This window comes from Ictalurus furcatus, chromosome 25 (assembly GCF_023375685.1).
Source record: "Ictalurus furcatus strain D&B chromosome 25, Billie_1.0, whole genome shotgun sequence".
NCBI classification, from domain to species: domain Eukaryota; kingdom Metazoa; phylum Chordata; class Actinopteri; order Siluriformes; family Ictaluridae; genus Ictalurus; species Ictalurus furcatus.
The window spans coordinates 634,502-653,264 of NC_071279.1; the positions used below are offsets into that span (position 1 = coordinate 634,502).

At 40.7% G+C, this 18,763-nt stretch overlaps 1 protein-coding gene across 2 annotated transcripts in view; it reads right to left on the reverse strand.

Annotated features, from left to right (window-relative positions):
- Positions 1–1,907: 1,907 nt before the first annotated feature.
- The window catches only part of lrfn2b (leucine rich repeat and fibronectin type III domain containing 2b), a 136,630-nt gene continuing 119,774 nt past the window's right edge, over positions 1,908–18,763 (reverse strand). For both annotated transcript variants that reach the window (XM_053613670.1, XM_053613671.1), the window contains 2 exons: positions 7,919–9,315; positions 1,908–2,952 (listed from right to left, as the gene is read on the reverse strand). In XM_053613670.1, the coding sequence (XP_053469645.1) occupies positions 2,025–2,952; positions 7,919–9,294 (2,304 nt within the window). In that variant the 5' untranslated portion in view covers positions 9,295–9,315 and the 3' untranslated portion in view covers positions 1,908–2,024. The remainder of the gene's footprint in view (positions 2,953–7,918; positions 9,316–18,763) is intronic.

Below are 18,763 nucleotides of genomic sequence, written 5' to 3' on the forward strand. Positions count from 1 at the left end.
GCCAGACTCACAGGCATCCACAAGCTTTTTTCTGAAGGCCTTACAGAACTCTTTAGATCTTGGCATGATGAGACCACACAGCTCAGTAGCAAAGGGAACACCAGACACTAGATATGAGAGGGGTTTAAATAAGACCGGTTCCACCTGCACTCCCTGAGCAGGTTCTAATCCCTGGCACCTGATCTTGAACACCTCATTCTGATTTTATTGATTTGAAGGTGTGATAAATGCAGGGGTGTACTTACTTTTTTCATGTGACCGATCTATTAACTTAAATTGTGAAAATTACTACAAAATGTCGATTTTATTTGTCATTTGATAAAGTGCATCACCTTTATTAATAGGCACTGTTTCAAATATGTTAAAAAATTAAAAAAAAACAAGACTGCCCATGGGGTGTACTTATTTTTTCACATGACTCTAACTGTAATGCTAGCTTAATATTTCCCCATGTTCTTTATGGATAATAGGTGTTGTTCAAGACGTAAAGGAGCACATAGACTATTTTGTAAAATAGCACAGAAAGTCCATATTTGCCAAATGAAGATGGAACTACATTAGCATCCGTGACTTCTATTTCTACTTAGTTTTCTAATCCTCAAACCTAAAAAAAAACAAAAAAACAACAACAACAACAACAACAAAACATGAGTAGGTTTGGGGTAAGGGGAAAATTGTGTTCACTTGTTGGGTACACTTGTGCCCAGAAGTCCTTCATGAAGTTAATGACACGTTAAGACAGGAAATACACTCAAATATGCAGTGTGTCCAGTCCTCAGTACTGGGAATTTGAATCATGGCAATGACAACACAAGTTTTAGCATGGCATGCTCATTTCAAGTCCACTCCTGCTTGACTCCAATCCAATGTCTGCCACTTCAAGCATATTTGGACTGTGACATTTTCACACATCCATCTGACACATATGATTAGTTTGAAATGATTGACATTGGAGATATCTCTCACTGGCTCCTGAAGGTAACTCGAAGACATTTAATATTACAGATATTACCCAGTAATTCAAAAGCAAGATAATTGTCCTGATTTCTTTAATTAGAGCTTAGTCAAACATATGTAGACTTCTCTGGTGGATATGGCATCATTTGTAGCTGTGTGAATGTGCCGTTTTATATAAGAGTAAATTCTGTTTTAAAGGACATCACAGAAAATGTATGTAGTGTGCCAGGGATTGACGTGTGTTTCTTGGCCAGAAGCCAGGAGTTCATTAAAAAAGGTTCTTAACACTTCATTAATTTACACAGGCATCATTTCTTATGGCAAAAATGATGTGGTATTTCCCAGCTCCTCTGTACATATGGGCACAGAGAAAAATGTATACTTTCTATGTGACAGAAAATGTAATGGGACGTTAGAATGTAATATTCAGTAAAAAGTTGAATTAAAGATTTGTGACTCTTTCAACAGAAACCTTCAACTTCTGCTCTTTGCAGATGATTCCTTCAGGACATGAGTGGGATGAAAATAAGAGAAAAGGGAGTGAAATAAAAAAGGTATGAAAGTTCTCTAACTTTTTTTTTTTTTAAAGTCTTCCCTTTGAGAAAGAGTGGTATGACACTTGAGATAAAAATATAAAACTTTAACTTCATTAAATTTATAAATATTATTTGTACCACATATATATTTCTGTACAGAATGAATTTGCAGTACTTTTCTGTAGAGAACGCATTGGCAGTTTTTTTTATTTATTTTAATTTATTAACTGTCATTTAACAGTCATGTATCTGGTCATACTATAATGATCCTGATGAATGGCAGAATCCCAAGGGTATATGACTACACACACACACACACACACACACACACACACACACACAAATGCACTTATTCACCAGAACATAAAGCGTATAACTGTCTGCCCAATACAACACATTGTATAGTGGATATATGTTTTAATATTCGATGAAAAGATATGTAATTCCATGCATGGGAAAACAGAGGCTTTATTCCCTTGAATTTTCTTTGACACAAGGGCAGGATGTCAGCTTGAAAGTATTGTACACAGTCTACACAGTGCTCTCCATCACCCACTCCGAACCCTCCAGAGTGCCCCTGCTGCTAGCCGTGTCATCCTTGAGCAACATACCATTGATGGAGAGGCTACGTTTGGTCCAGACACCACTGATTGATGTTGCAAACTCACCGGCGTCAAATGAGTGACTCCGTCTGAACTTGGAGTCCAGTGTTCGGCCCAGCAGGGGCTCCTTATCATTAGTGGGCACCGCTGATGCCATTGCACGACCAGATTTGTTGTTTCCCAATGGTGCCTGGCCCTTAATCTCTAGAGCATTAATGGCCCCCAACAGATGGTCCAGATTTCCTCGCGGTTTGAGAGACGCTGACCTCCAGATGTTGGCCAAAGCACTGTTGGGGCTGCAGGAGTGCAAGGCATTGACAGAATCAGCAGAGGATGAGGACGAGGATGAGGATAGAGAGCTCATACTACTCTGAAGAGAGCCACATTTAAACTCCACCACCTCATTTCGTAGACTCACCTTGGGTTTGGCTTTGAGTTTGGCTTTGGAATTTGAAGGGGGCATAAAGACTCCATTCTGCCCCAGACACCCATCATTGTTCTGTGAATAGGTATCACCAATGTCGCTTAACTTGCTAACAGGAAGCTCAGCCCCAACTGCAGTCAATGTCCCGCCCTCTCCAGCCTTGTAGCGCACCATTAGGATGACGATGAAGACGAGCAAGGTAGCCACGATCACACCTCCCACGACCAGGATCATGGTGCCACCCAGTAGCTGCCCATGCAGAGAATGACACTGTGGGTACTCATCTCTGGTGAAGAACTCAACGCAACCCACAATGCTGGTGGCTGTCAACGTAGTGGCCGAGTCATCCCAGGCTGCCAAGATGCACAAATCGTAGCGGGTTCCAGAGACCAAGTTGTTTACTAGGAATGCCTTACTGGAAGCAGGGATCATCCTTTAAAAGAAAGAAACAAAGTTTTCAAACCCAGTGCAAAACACATACTCTCAAAAAGAGTGTTATATTAGCATGCCAGGATGCACACCACTGTTGTATTAACTATGTCCTTATCTTTCCATTAACACTTAACTGGGATTTCAAATGAACATACATGAGCATTAAAATAATGCCTTTAAAAGGGTGCCATAACCTGCTCTGGAAATTTATCCTACTGAAATTTTGCTCTTTGTGTGGGGAAAAAACTTCAGAATACAGGAATACTTGACAGGATGGTTTTAAAAAAAATGTTTTTGTTAGTCCTTGTTAATTTGTAGATACATCTGAAAAACAGTATGGAGGAGTTTTGAGATAACTGGCATTATCTCTTTAAGCCATCTAGCCCCTAACAGACGGCCTAACTGATATCGCAAGGATCCAGGATAAATAAATAAAAAAGGCTGAAGAGTGCTGAGAAGTAATACATTTGGACAACCGGCAGTAGACAGAGTGCTGGCGAACATTACTTCCATATCATGAACTTTTATGAATCTATAAGAATTACCCTTTGGGAGTCTAGCTGACTGAACATGCGATGAAAGTTTCACCATCATCTGAGGAACTTTGTTAATCCTACTGAATATAATGAATTTTGCATAATTCATCCATTACATTAAAGGTGCTGTAAGTATTTTTAGTAACATTTTGCTAACTATCACTAAAATAATTAGCTTGAGAAAAAAAATTATCAAAAGAAACATCTTGGTAAAATAGAGTGCAATGGAAATGAAGGTGAATGGGAAGAGGTATGAATAATTGTCTCAGTAGTTAGTCGTTTTGGATAAAAGCCTCAGCCAAATGAGAAAAATGTAAGTGTAAAACATCAGCCTGGCTTTTCAGTGTGAGAGACCGGGTTGATTTTACAAACTTTAAAACTGATGCTGAGCTCACTTTACTTTGGTTGAAAGCTGATTAATTTGCTTATTAAGTTCTGGCATAATTTATTCTATTAATGTGTTACCTACAACATCTTGACAAGCGTCGCGTAGTTAGCTAGCTAATCCTAGCTAGCAACATCAGCTGAGCTATTGTACTTTAGTACAATCACTCACTCACTTTCACTTGGTCAGGGTCACAGTGTGTCCTAGGAACCCTGCGTGTTAGGTGGAATACACCCTGGATGGGACACCTGCCTACTACAGAGCACCACGCACACACACAATCACACACCCATTCACATTGAGGGGCACTTTGTCTTAGCCAATCCACCTACTGGCAGGATTTTGGAAAACACCCAGACCAAGGGAGAACATGCACAGGAACTCCACATCAGGTAACCAAGCTCAGGGTCAAACCTGGGATTTTTGCGTTGTGAGGTGGCTGAACCTTGTGCCGTTGGGCTTCAACTCATCAGCTGTAGCGTACAAAAGCATTGGCACAAATGCTACTTTTTGAAATGATAAAGCAGCATACCACTAACTAATCCTACAAATGTTATTAATACAGGCAAAATCGTTTAAGTCCTTGCATGGAAGAAAAGCATCGCTACTCTTCTGTCCTTTCTTTTCATTCCACTCTGCTTGTGCATTTTTGAGTGAGGGACTATGGAGAGAGACTGACATGGATTTAATAGCTCAGATAACTTTAAAATCAAATGACAGATCCAGTTGCTTTATCATCTCAAAAAGGCACTATATGACTGAAATACTTCATAGTCTTATGATCCTCCATGGCAATCCGCTCAGTTGCCACTCATTCATTCACAGTGGCAGAATGAAAGCTCCTTTGTTTACATGCACTTCACACTGAGAGTATCTGATAACAGACATTTGAATGGAATCCATTACTAGACTGTTTTGGATACCATTCCCGCTCTATACATCACCTCTCTACCTCTAGTTCTCTGTAATACTGTACACGGCACATTAGAGAGCACATCTGTGCTTCCATGGCATAGAAAGATCTATACAGGATGTGAAGATGCTGTGAAATTTCAGGGCTTCGGGTGATTAGATCTATTATACTAGTAGACTACACTCAGAATTTCCTACAGTACATATCGCTGGCTATTTCAAACTCCCATGCTCCCCTGCACCCATTACAGATTGATCTTGTCCAGCAGTTAATTCAGTTTAATTCAGAACTTCAGACAAAGTGGAACTCTGGCGGGACATGTTTGGCTCTACTTATCATACTAGTATGGAAAATAAGTGATAGTTGAAGATGGGAAGAAATGAAAGTTTTAGCAGGCTCTAGGCACTGAAAGGCAATTTTGAAAGATCGAGACTTTGCTTTCGAGACAGCATGAGGCCATAACGTTAATCATGGAGAGTGAGTCACGAACACAGCTTGCAGGAAACAGCTACTACAATAGTGAGCAAATATTGGCTCACTTTTCCCCTAAGAGCTTTATGGACCTTGTCTGCAGCACCTCTGACCCATTTGAACTTTTAGCCATAGACCTGATCTAATAAAACTTACACACCAATAAACAAAATGTTCTCCTCTTTCCTCCCTCTCTAATCATTGCACCATTTCGCGGTTCATTTTTACTCCCTCATTTCTCATTAGACGCTTCCAGTTTCAGACAGAACTCCTTCTTGCCCATTACCTTGCCCTGGCTCTTTATAGACCAATGTCATGCAAATGTACTCCTGCAACATTGATTCCTCTGTAGCAGGGAGATTTGATTGTCTTTATGCAGGCAAAAATAGTAAACGGGCCTGGAACCGGCAGAGAGAGAACAGAGAGCGTGCAGAGTGAGATAAATGGGTCTTGACATTTGTCTGGTCTGGCCGATGAGCTGTTCTCAAATGCAGCACGAACATCACTTCACAATAACACTAATGGATGGATGCATTAAAAAGAAATAAGGAATCAGAGTGAGATTGCCTAAAGAGGCTCCTAAGGCACTTTTTCTGTGTTGGTGTCAGATTAACTCTGTAATAGGGTAACCAAACCAAATAACATCTATAGAAATGATACACACCACAACACAGCAACAGATATCTTATGGAGTTCAAGAAATAGATAAGGTTAATGAGAGAAGGTGATGTATTCCTTTGTGTGCTGAGGAACCATACACCTCCTAAATTAAGGTCGTCCCAGCAGTAATTACCCAGATCACAAGCTTCTAGTAGTGTTTTCATGGTATAACACTTGAGGTATTTGCTTGCTGTATAACAGTCATGCTGTAACACACTATAACTGAGTTTAATAAAATGACACGACGAACTGTCTTTGTTTACTGTCAATCAAACATGGGCTTTAATAAAGCAGACAGACCCAGAGCAATGAATAGCCAATGAGCAAAGTTCCCCAGACAGCATGGCAATATGTATCACAAGAAGACACAAGCCAAACACACTAAATCACACAGTGGGTGACTATGGACAGTGAGGGATAAAAGAGCGTCATAGATGCCTTATGGCAATCCAGCTGAAACATTACCATGGCTTTCCATTTAACATGTCACTTCCTATCTATAGTTAACTTATATGTGCCCTATGGTAGTATGCTAGATGTCTTTAACCATCCTGTCCTGTTCCCTGCTTAGCGATGCTGGGTTCTATTGACCTTGACGTTTACTTTGTAGTACAACTGTACAATCTATTTGAAAAATTCTCTAAATATTTGATTACAGGCCTTCTATCCATCCACCCATCCATCCATCCTTCCATCCATCCATCCATCCATCCTTCCATCCTTCCGTCCATCCATCCATCCATCCTTCCATCCTTCCGTCCATCCAGCCATCCACCTACTTGTTACAGTGGTAACAATGGTGTCAGTGGTACCACTTGATACCACTTAATAACACCACATGGATATTATATGCAGTAGAATACACCAACTTTATATGATTAAACCACAATTTTAACACAGATGATAAATACATAATGCCCTAAGAGACGAGACAAGTACAGATTCCCAGCCAATGGACTGAGCAGAAGGGAGGGAGCTGTCACGCATTTCCCCAGATACTAATGGATAAATGATTTAAAAGGCATTAAGTAATTGGATTTTCTCTCTGCTTGGGTATTTCTACTCTTGCTCAGATTTACAGCAGTATTCTTACATGCTGTAAAACACTTTATATCATTATCAGGGGCCTGGGGACCAAAAGACTCGAATGCTACTCGTGAGATTTGAGAAATGCTAAGAAATAAAAGCAGAGTTGAGGAAACAGGAAAAGAAACCAATGTTTTTCACCCACACTGTAAAAGTGTCAGTAAAAGAAAATGTATTGACTGACATTCGACACAAGGGAACGTGTGTGCAGTAATGCCAATTTGTGCAAAAGTATCAATAGTATTGTATTAAATACGTATCATGGTGTATTTGAAAGATAATATTACACTTCAATTATCCTAATAGTAATTCCAGCTACTAGTCCTTAATATAGATTAATAGTTTATCTAGTGTTAGCTAGCTTGCAAATGATTTCAGCTAACAAGCTGATGTTTTTATTTGTTATTTCGTCACTTTAATTCTGGAGAAAAGCTAGTGGAAAGGAGCTTATTTCTTGCTGAACCAAGGACGCCTGGAAAAAAAGACCAGAGTGAAAAATATGATAAAAAAAAGCTGCTTGATTAACTATTTAGTGGGCCTGATGATAGATCACTGAAAAATGCAACAAGGTTACATTATCAAAGATAATACTTTTAGCCCTAAGAAAATTCAACACTTTCTGGTTTAGATAGTGATGTAGGTGATCAAATGAATAGGAAGTCCCTTATCTCATAGCATGTCAAAACTGGCAGTGCCTCCTGAAAGAAATTTTTCCTCTTCAAATGAATCGAGTCACCAACATTTAGCAAACAAGCAATATATTCTTACTTTTCTGTTCTGTTTGCTGTTTACAGTAGACTGTAGGAGTATTACTGTACAGGTGTGCTGCTTTTTTAGTCTATAACATTTTGATATGAAATATATTGAACACTGAGTCCCGAACCCTGTACATGTTGCACCTTTTATAATACTGTACCTGTAAATGAGCACTTCGTCATCGGAGCAGTTGTACTGCAGCTGGTACATTTTCACTTTGGGAGCTGCCTTGCTGATGGACCATCTGATGAGGGCAGAGTCTGCAGTCACCTCAGAAACCCAAACTGGCTTGTCCTTTTCTGGTTGGCCCTTGGGCGTGGCCTTCGAGGTTCCTGTAATATCAGAGAGGCGGGATTTGGGTTGTCCTGTTCCATTGTTTATGTGGGGCAGCTGGACGATTGACAGTTCCACTGAAGCAGTGGATTCACCGGCAACGTTGGCAGCAATACATGTGAATGTGCCAAAATCTTTCGATGTAGTAATGGTGATAACAAGTGTGCCATTGCCATACACTACAATCCGAGAGGAGTTGCCAAGGAGACGGTCATCAGGGGCTACCCAATGGATTGTGGGAGTCGGGTCTCCAGTGGCCTCGCATCTTAAGCTGGCTGTTTGACCCTCTAGAACTAACATCCTGTGTGTGTGCTGTGTGATAAGGGGCTGCTCACATATAAACTCCTCCTCCCTTATGGTCCAGAAGTAACGCCCCTTCAAATTTGAAGGAGAAGCACAAGTTTCCAAGTCGTTTTCACGCTCCAGCCTTCGAAACCAGAGCATCTCACAGTTGCAGTGGAGTGGATTGCCACCGATGCTCAGCGAAAGCTGTGGTGCAAATGGCGTAGAGACTTGCACCAATTCCTGCAGTGAATCTTGTGCCCGAGCAAAAATTGGGTCTGGCGGAAGCTTCCGAAGGCGGTTAGATGTCAGGTCCAGACGTGCAAGTCTCTCCAGTTCAGTAAAGGTACCTTCAGGAATGTATTCCAGCAAGTTGTGGTCCAGCGTGAGCTGGTGCAGGTTGACCATGTGACGCACTGAATCCCAGGGCAGCATCTGCAGGTTGTTGTATGACAAATCAAGATCCTCAATTGCAGGCACCAAGTCCTGGAAGGCATGTTCAGAGATGCGGCATAGCTGGTTATTGTTTAGAATTAGGTACTGAAGGTTTACAAGTCCCCGTAGATCATCCGGTCCCAATTCTGCCAGCCGGTTGTTATCCATGTGCAGTGAGCGCAGTGTCTCAAGGTCAGCAAAGGAGAATGGCTGGATGGAACTGATGCTGTTGCGTGACAGTGTTAGATCCACTAATTCACTCATATTGGCAAAGTCTTGCTGCGTAATGCGTAAGATGAAGTTTCCACCTAGACGGAGCTCTACCGTGTGCCGGTTGATGTCAGTTGGTACGAACAAAAGGCCTTTAGCGGGACACAGTGTCCCAAGAGACTCAGACAAATTCTGGCACACACAGTATTTGGGACATGCATGAACAGCCACCACAGTCATAACCAGGACCAGCAGCTGCCAAAGCACACGGTCCATGGTCGATTCATAAAAAGGGGCCTGTAGGAGGAAGAGAAAGAGAGAATTTAAAAATGATTAGTAATTTAAAACGCTATAGACATCATTAAAAATCTTATCCAATACTAACTAAAGAGGAACAAAACAGCATTAACTTTGGAGCAAGTCTCAGTGGCAGATGTTCATTTACTGTACTGTATATGGCTTGGCACAAAGAAAGCACAACGACCATGGTAGATTCACACAAGTGGACTGAACGTAAAAGTATGTGCATGTCCAACTCCCCCTTTCCCAGCACAATCATGAATAGATTGTGTTTGTAACAATATACCATCAGTTCGTTAAAAGATATGAGCACATACAGAACAAAATAATTTACTTAAGTTAAAAAAAACATGTTTGAAATTCACGTGTTAACTGCACTTAAAGCTGCAGTACGGGACTTTTTTGTGGTTAAAAATAAACAAAAATTTAAGATTGAGCAAGTACATAAAAATCAGTGTTCAAAACTGTCTCCTTACCTGACACCGATTCGCAATGGTAAGCTTAAAATAATGATTTATAACTTGAGCTCTCGGGTCGGATTTCGTGGGAAAGGTCAGTTTGACATCATTTGCGTTTGCGTGGATATGTCACGTCGATAAACAGAACAAGAAGAGCCGGCTACTATATCATGTGTGTGGGTGCTGAAGATTGTGGAGTGTTTATAGCATGTTCTTGTTTGTAGCTTGTTCTTAGAACAGTTGCTTAGAATTAAAACTTGTCCTCTATGGCTGCTTTTAATCTGGATAGTTTTAAACGGCAATCATCGATGACATCTGGGTTATCAGATGTTGTCAAAATCAAGAAACTTCGAACTGTCAAGAGCCTGTAGTCAAAAAGGGAAAGCGACAGAGCCCGTGCTCAAACGAGAATAAATATCGGCATGGGGTTTGAGAGGCGGCGAAAACTCCGAGATCTGAAGGGATTGAAGACTGACACAGAGATGGACTTTTTTCTGCTGAACAGGTAAGACACTTCAGTGACTCAATAGGTAGCTAACTAACGTTAGCACACTTGTTCGCTTGATTCAGCTAGGTATTGAGTTTCCTATGTTGTTTTCTTTTTGTTTGTTTGTTTGTTTGTTTCGCTATGGTCAGTGTGGTAAATTGCACTTATTTTCTGCTAGGTATAAGAGAGAGAGCAATTCAAGTTATGTAGCTAACAAAAAAACAATACGTACATCTTAAACCTTCAGATTCAGCCACGCAGAGGAGCGGTGCCGAAGCACAACCCACGTAAAGAAAAAACTCCACAAGTAACTTGCAATTTTATGTTTCAAACAGAGATGGCGATAGAGAGGTAAAAGTTCAGTACTGCAGCTTTAAATATCTTCCTAATACAATAAACCAAAACTGTGTTTACATTCATTCATATGACAGATGCCTCAATAACTTACAGTTAACTTACTCAAATAACTTACAGTTTGAGAGCACAGAGCTAAGCAGATGAGGGTTAAGGGCCTTGCTTAATGGCACAAAAGTGACTGTCTGATGGTCATGGAATTTGAACTCACAGTCTTCTGATCAAGAGCTCAGTAGCTCAGAACATTGACTAAGCCATCACTGCATAGGGCAAGTACTCACAAGTTTTCTTTGTAGTATATCAATTCCTTTTTTTCTTTATAGTAGGAGAAGGACTGAATGCTACATTAGCCAGTCGATATACATCTAAGAAGGTTACAGCTTGAAATTATATAGGCAGGACAGTAACATAGACATCATTCATATTTCTGGGTGTATGTGTGTAAACCTAGAAACACATGCTTGAAATCAACAAAAAATAGCTTGAAATGAAACTACACTGTCTAGAAATAGGCTTATTCATAATTTGTTTGCAGTATCAATAAGAGAAATATTTTGACTATATTCTATTTTAACTATATAAGATATTTCCATGTACTAACGACATTTTTGCAGTGTTTCTGCATTTCAGTCTGTGTAAATAAACGCATATATTCAACTATATTTCAAATTATAGATGATTTAAAAGCTGTCAGTACCATATAATATAAGCAGTCGCTACTTAAACCCATCTCTGATTCAATTAATGAGTAAGAAAACAGCATTATCTTTAGAGCAGTTCTCTGTAACAAATGTGTGTGTGTGTGTGTGTGTGTGTGTGTGTGTGTGGGTGTGTGTGTGGGTGGGTGTGTGTGTGTGTTCACAGCTACCCAGGGTCATCCCTATGGCCGCTGATCCTCTTCTTTGATCATGGCTGTTTCATCTTTTAGTGTGTGTATTACTGTGTGTTCAAAAGCTACATAGGAACAGGGGGAGTTCAACAAAGCACTGCAGCCAAGCATTGTGACTTAATGTGAGCATCTCAGCGTGATGTTATTTTTTCACACCTTGGTCTTTACCTTTATTTATTTATTTATTTATTTATTTTCCCCCCTAATAACACAGCAGAGACTTCCAGAAACTTTACAGAATGCTAAACTTCTCACAATAGCAATGCTAAAAACAACACTGGAACATTCAGTAGTGCTGGAAGTGTTCATGCTATAGTGAGAGAATACACTCACACAGTGTCTGGTCTGACACAGATAAGGAGGAAAATGTAATCAGACACAAGTAAGCAGACTGCCCACCTGGATAAAATTGCAAAAGACAAGCCAGAGCCATTAAGCAGAGAGGTTAGTCATTCCACACAACTAGGTAACTGCTGAAACATGACAGGAAGTGGCACTTCCTCTTGTAGCATCTCCCCACTAGGCTGAGTGCATCACTGATCCAACATTACTCTGTCACTCACTGCACACACACCACTGTTAGTTTTTAAAACGAGTTCCAAGTGTTATGTTATTTTCAGCTCATTTGGATTTCAATTTATTTTTTAGCTTTTCTCCTTTGTTTATATACAATCACCAGCCAATTTAATAGGAACACCAGTACACCTGCTCATTCATGCAATTATCCAGCCAGCCAATCATGTGGCAGTGGATAAAATCAGTTCTGTGGGTGGAAATGCCTTGTTGATGAGAATGGCCAGACTGGTTTGAACTGACTGGATGTTTACAGTAAGTCAAACAACTACTCGTTACACCCACTGTGAGCAGAAGAGCATCTCAGAATGTACAACAGGTCACTAGCTGAGACGCATGGGCTACAGACCACACTGGGTACCACCCGTGTCTACCAAGTACAGCAACTCACAGAAACAGAACATTTGAAGATTGTAAAAACACTGCCTGGTCTGTTTCCAAACTTCAATTGTCCAGTTTTGGTGAGCCTGTGCCCATTGTAGCCTCAGATTGATGATTTTCCTGAAATACTCAAACACATAAACAAGCCTGTCTGGCACCAACATCCACGTCAGAGTCAAAGTCACTGAGTTCACATTTCCCCCATTCTGATGTTTGATATGAACACTACCTGAAGCTCTTGACCTGTATCTGCATGATTTTTTGCATTACACTGTCGACACATGATTGGTTGGTTGGACGACTGCATGAATGAGCAGTTGTACAGGTATTCCTAATAAAGTGGTTGATCAGTGTGTGTTAGCAATGACACTGTCTGTGTCTGTACCTCCAAATGTCCATATTTGTACATGTGGACATGGCCTAAACTAGAAAAGGTTTGTTAAAATTAAAGATGAACCGTATCACTAAGGAAGACACTGGGGAACCGTTTTTGGAACTGTGTGTGACCTTTGGTTCTGTATCAGTTCGTGTGCGATGTGATGTGTAGCAGTCTCAACAGGAAATGTGTGTGGGACTAATCCCACTTGTACGATTATTATTTTTATTTGTACAGTATCTGTGTGCAATATTTCGTAATGAATGTATTTATTTCACATGATTTTTTTTATACATCATAATTTTCCTTCACCATGTTCATTTATTTTTAATATGTTGAAAACGTTCTGACACGATTTGTCTTTTTATCACAAAAACTTGCCATATATACAGCCAGGTCCATAAGTATTTGGACAGCGACGCAATTTTCGTAATTTTTCCCCTGTACACCGCCACAGTGGATTTTAAATGAAGCAATCAAGATGTGATTGAAGTGTAGACTTTCAGCTTGAATTCAATGGGCTTTAACAGAAATATTGCATTAACCGTTTAGGAATTGCAAGCCTTGAATTAAAGATGAAAGTCTAAACTTCAATCACATCTTGATTATATATACACTGTATACACACAGATATGTTTACACACGTATGCATGAATAAATAGAGGATTCTTCTTCCACAGAGGATGAAAATCCATCTTCCCAAGAAGAAGACAGCAATGTCAGAAGTATTTTGGAGAGCTTTTCAGAACAGTGGAACAAACCGGGCCTTTTCTCCAGATCATAGAGGAGGAAGTCACCACACCACAAGTTAGCAGACAGTATTCATGTGGATGCTGAACCATTCATGTGGTGGAAAAAAATGAATGCAAGTTCCCCCATGTAGCAAAAACTGCACAACGACACCTCTGTGTCCCAGGAACCTCTGTTGCGAGTGAGAGAATTTTCTCCACTGCCGGAGACATAGTAAGTGCAAACCGCTCTCGTCTTGCTGCAGAGAATGCTGACAGGCTTATCTTTTTACAGAAGAACCTCAAAATATAGCAATAGATAGCTGACCTGATATTGTTCTGACAGTGATATTGCACTTTACATTCTGAAAGGTTAATTTATGATTACTGAAGTAAAGGTATGTTTATGTGAAATGGTCAATTTATGTTTACATGTATGTTTATTTTTAAAATTTAGGAATATACATGTTCCCCAGTTTGTATATGGGCTACCAGCAGCTGAGCTGCCAGTGTTAATTTATATATATATTTATTTTATATTATACAATACACTAGGAATGTGTACAAGTGGATTTTTTTGCTTCTTTTAAGTAAAACAAAGAAAGAGTATTGCAATAAAAAAAAAAACAGTATTTGTTTCTCCTTAACCTCTTACTGTTCCTGTCGTATAGAAGTTCCTAAGTATAGAATAACAAAAAACACTCTGATTGATGTGCCAAGCCATCAGAACCAATCCGAACCGAAAACCGTGGTTAAAAAACTGAGGTATGTATTGAACCATGGGCTAACTGGATTGTTGCATCTCTACGATATACGCACGCAGAGGGTTAGGAGGTTATTTAAAAAAATTTTCCGTTACAGTTATAAATTACTGCATAAATTTTTTTTTATAAGTAACATACTCCAAGTATCACACCATGAAAGTAATGTAATCTGATCATTTTTGGATTACTTTAAGGTCATATATGTAAATAACGTCAAGAGATAAGCAATATGATCTATAATACTTTTATTTAGAGTTTATAACAAAAAGAGGACACCTTTATTTATTTATTTGTTTATTCTTTTTCTTTCTTTGGGGGGCGGCGGCGGCGGGGGGTTAATATCATTCAAAACAGTGTTACTATGAATGCAGACTTTAATACACTGAAGAAGACACACTATTAGCATCACATAAATATATATATAAATTCCTACATTCTTTTGAATATCCATGGAATAAAATAAAATATTAGATGCTACGAGTGTATCTTCTGCCATCATTTACACATTTGAATGACCATGTAATATGAAACAACATGATAACATGAAATTAAAAATGACCGTATATGGCCGTGGGCGTTGTTTCGGCTCAGGACAGATGTCATTTGCTGCTATTGTCAAGCAAATGTTTGATGTTGTACACAACAGCGCTTCACTTTCGCGCATTCGCTGAGAGAAGGCTAACGGTTGACAGGCAGGAATTTGGCCAATAGTTGCTGCAAGCCTTTTATAATCAACCAATTGGTGTGATGAATTACAGAGCGGGGTTAAACAATGCAAACATGTGCACACATGATGCAGTATTAGACCATAAGCACATCATAATGAAACTAAAGCTGAGTCCCAGACATTTACATAAATTTAGAAATCCTGGCCAGACACTTTTTTAAGATCTGAATGTCCGGGAAAAAGAGGACGTATGGTCAGCCTAACATAAACATTTCAGAGAACAATGTGTGCTAATATCTACGAAATTAACTTTGCACAAAATTTATTTGCACATGCAGCAGGAGGTTGCTCATGTGAGCAAAGACTGGAAAGAGAGAACCAGAAATATAATCAAGTAGCTGTCTATATTGTGTGTAAACTATGTCAAAAGATGGATTTAAATAAAAAAAATTATTTATTCAATGTAATTCTGACAGTATTCCCATTTTTACCATATGTACCTGTTATCTGATTACTTTGTTTTTTGACATAACTGTAATGGATTACAGTTACCAGTTTTTTGTATTCTTATTACGTAACGCTGTTACATGTATTCCGTTACTCCCCAAGCCTGAGCACGAGGTAAACAACAATGAAATGCATTGAATATCACATGAGATCATATATCTGATTATTGAAAGATGCCAATTTATGGCTGATGAAAGTAAACCCATCATTTGGTGTAGTATGTTCATAAATAAGGTCGTTCCATTAGAAGGAAAGGATTTGGATGCTTTAGAGCAGAACACACAGTGCCTGGCACCCCATAATTCCTCACGACTAAATGGGTTCGTTTGCTGAAAGGCCAGTACAAGCCAGTTCCTGCCACCCATGTAGCATAAATCACCAAGAAATCACAGGCAAGGACACGGAGACTTTGGCGAATGGACAAATCTTCCATGACCATTTAATTTGAAGCCTGGATGTGGATATCCACACACACACACACACACACACACACACACACACACACACACATACTCCTCCTACTGGGCTGGAAGCACTTTATTGGCTGCAGATAGAACAGGATCAAAAGGAGCTTGAAAAAGTAATGGTACTGCTCTCCAGTTAGTGAGAAGAAGCTAATCCACATAATTTTATAGTTTGGCCACTTTGAAAAAAAAATTGGTGGTGGATTGATGGTGAGGAACAACTGTACAATATACTAAATACAATGACAATTTATTAAATGTAAATATAAATAGATAATATAAATAAAAACTGTGTTGTTCTGTATATAAAATGCCATCTCTATTTGTCCTGCCATTTCCAGCTTGGGCTTCTTCTAACAGCACAAAGAGAAAACGCAAGAGATAAAGATATAAAAACATCCGGTTTAACCCTGTCCCCTGAAATGGGAATGAGACGTTGCCTGAGCTTCACGCTGTGGGAAGTGCCTTCGCGTGACCGGTATCTGAAGTCTGTGTGAAATCATGCCTATGTATAGGCCTGCCATGGTCAGGTGACGTGGCAATTACACATGTTGTGTAACTATAAAAATGATACCTGTGAACCATGTCCTCAGCCTCTATTATCTGAAGTGAAGACGCAATTCACAGGCATGCCCCAGTATGACAAAGGTATGTAATGTCTTGTTCCATTCTCGGGGAACAGGGTTACATGCATAAGCCAGACGTTCCCTTTCAAAGGGAACTCAACGTTGCGTGAGCTTAACACTGTGGGAACAAGAATACATAGTTCATCATACTGAGGGTATGGCCTGTTCAAAAAGATCCGAGCCTGAGGGTCACTGCAAGACACTCGAGCCTGGGGTGGAATGCATTTCTAAACTGTAATATCGAATGAATTTGAGCGGCATAGACCCACAGCACACATATCCTGTAAGGGAACCCTTTGGATTAAGCCTTCAAGGAGGTGACCCCCCTAGTGGAATGAGCCCTCATAAGCGATAGAGGTTGATTCCACTATCCAATTAGAGATGTGCTAGTTTCGACACAGCATCACCTCTACTGTCACCATCAAAGTAGACCAGCAACTGCTCCGACTTACGCCACTGGCTGGAACGGTGGACGTAAGTACAGAGAGCCCTTACTGGATACAGAAGGCGCAATTTCTCTTGTTCCGATGTAAGGAATGGAGGAGGGCAAAAAGCCTGCAACACCACTGGCTGGGCAGCAGCCTTAGGTTCTTTAGGAATATAATCCGGCCTAGGATATAGGAAGGCCTTGGCTAATCCAGGGGCAAAGTCAAGACAAGAAGGGGCAACAGAGAAAGCTTGTAGAGCGCCTTACTCGCTTAAGAGATATCAGGGCCAGCAGAAGAGCTACCTTTAGAGTCAGAATCTTCTCTGAGGCTGATTCTAAGAGTGACTCACACATAAACCTTGATGTTAGAGGATGTTGCCCCACAAAGGCTCCATCAATAGGGGTGTGGCTGGCTGACATGGCAGCCAAGTATACCCTGATTGTAGAAGGAGCCAACCCTGCTGAGAAACGTCCCTCTAAGAACTCCAGGACTGTAGCTATTGCGCAGTTCCTCACACCACAAGACAAAAAGTCACCACTTGAGCACATACAATTTTCTTGTGTTCAACATGGTCTCTACAACCTCGGTTAACAGCTGGTGCCCCTCAGGGGACAGACCCCAGTTTAGCTGTAAAAACCTCCCTCCCTCAGAGAATGGGGTACATGTTCTATGGCCCCTTTTTCCAAGAGGGATCTTACTTCCTGCACTAACGTCAGTCTCTGCTCTGTGCTGAATTCTATGGTGAGCACACCTCTGAACCAGTGGGGTCGAGTTCTGAACTGGACCTGGTAACCCTTTTCAATGGTTGACAGAACCCATGGAGACACATTTGGCAGTAGTTTCCATGCTGCCAGATGTTCTTTTAATGAAGTTAACTCTTCCACATTCCACCACACCCGCCTTCTGTGCCTCCCTCACACCAACTCGAAACGACAGGGAAGGAACTGGCTGAATGCCGCCGTTTACTGTTTCGCCTTGTGAAACCTGTCGACAATAGCATTAATTGTGCAGCTGAACAGGCCAGAAGGTTCAACAGGTGTGTCCAGCAGGGAGACCTTATCCTATTCCCCCTTCCCTGAGAGGTTGAGCCATAAGTGCCTCTCTGTCGCAACCAATCTACCCATAGGACAGCCGATATGATCATTTGCTTGGTCGCCCGAAGAAACAAATCCGTGATGCGGCAAAGCTCCGCCACTGCCAATTCCATCCCTGCTGTCGAGCTCACTCAGCAGGTCTGCTTGGTAGGCCTGCAACACTGTCATTATATGCAGTGACCCACAAGCAAGACCCGCTGCCGCATAGGCTTTGCCAACCAATGCCTAGGTGGCCTTACACAGCTTGGATGGCAAAGCTGGCCCCCCTAAATTTCTTGCCGTTAATGGAGAGAGGTAGTTCACAAGCACCTCCTCCACCTTGTGCTGTTCATTCCCCACAATGGCCGAATAATTAGACATTGTGAGGTTATAAATACAGCGTGTATGGTTTTTCCTAGAAGCATGATATTTCATCACGCACTTCTGGAAAAAAGGGGAGTTTTCTGTGGTGTGAGGGAGCTTTATATTCACTGGGGAGATTTATATTCATCCAGCTACGAGCCACTTCCTCTTCCCCAGGCCAGTCTAGATTAAGCTTCTCTACAGCCCTAGTAATCACTTCAAGCAGCTCTTTATATACTTGAGAGGTGCTGTCCATTTTTGGTGCAATGGATCCCCCCTCTGGCTCCTTAGACTCAGAGAGGGTGGG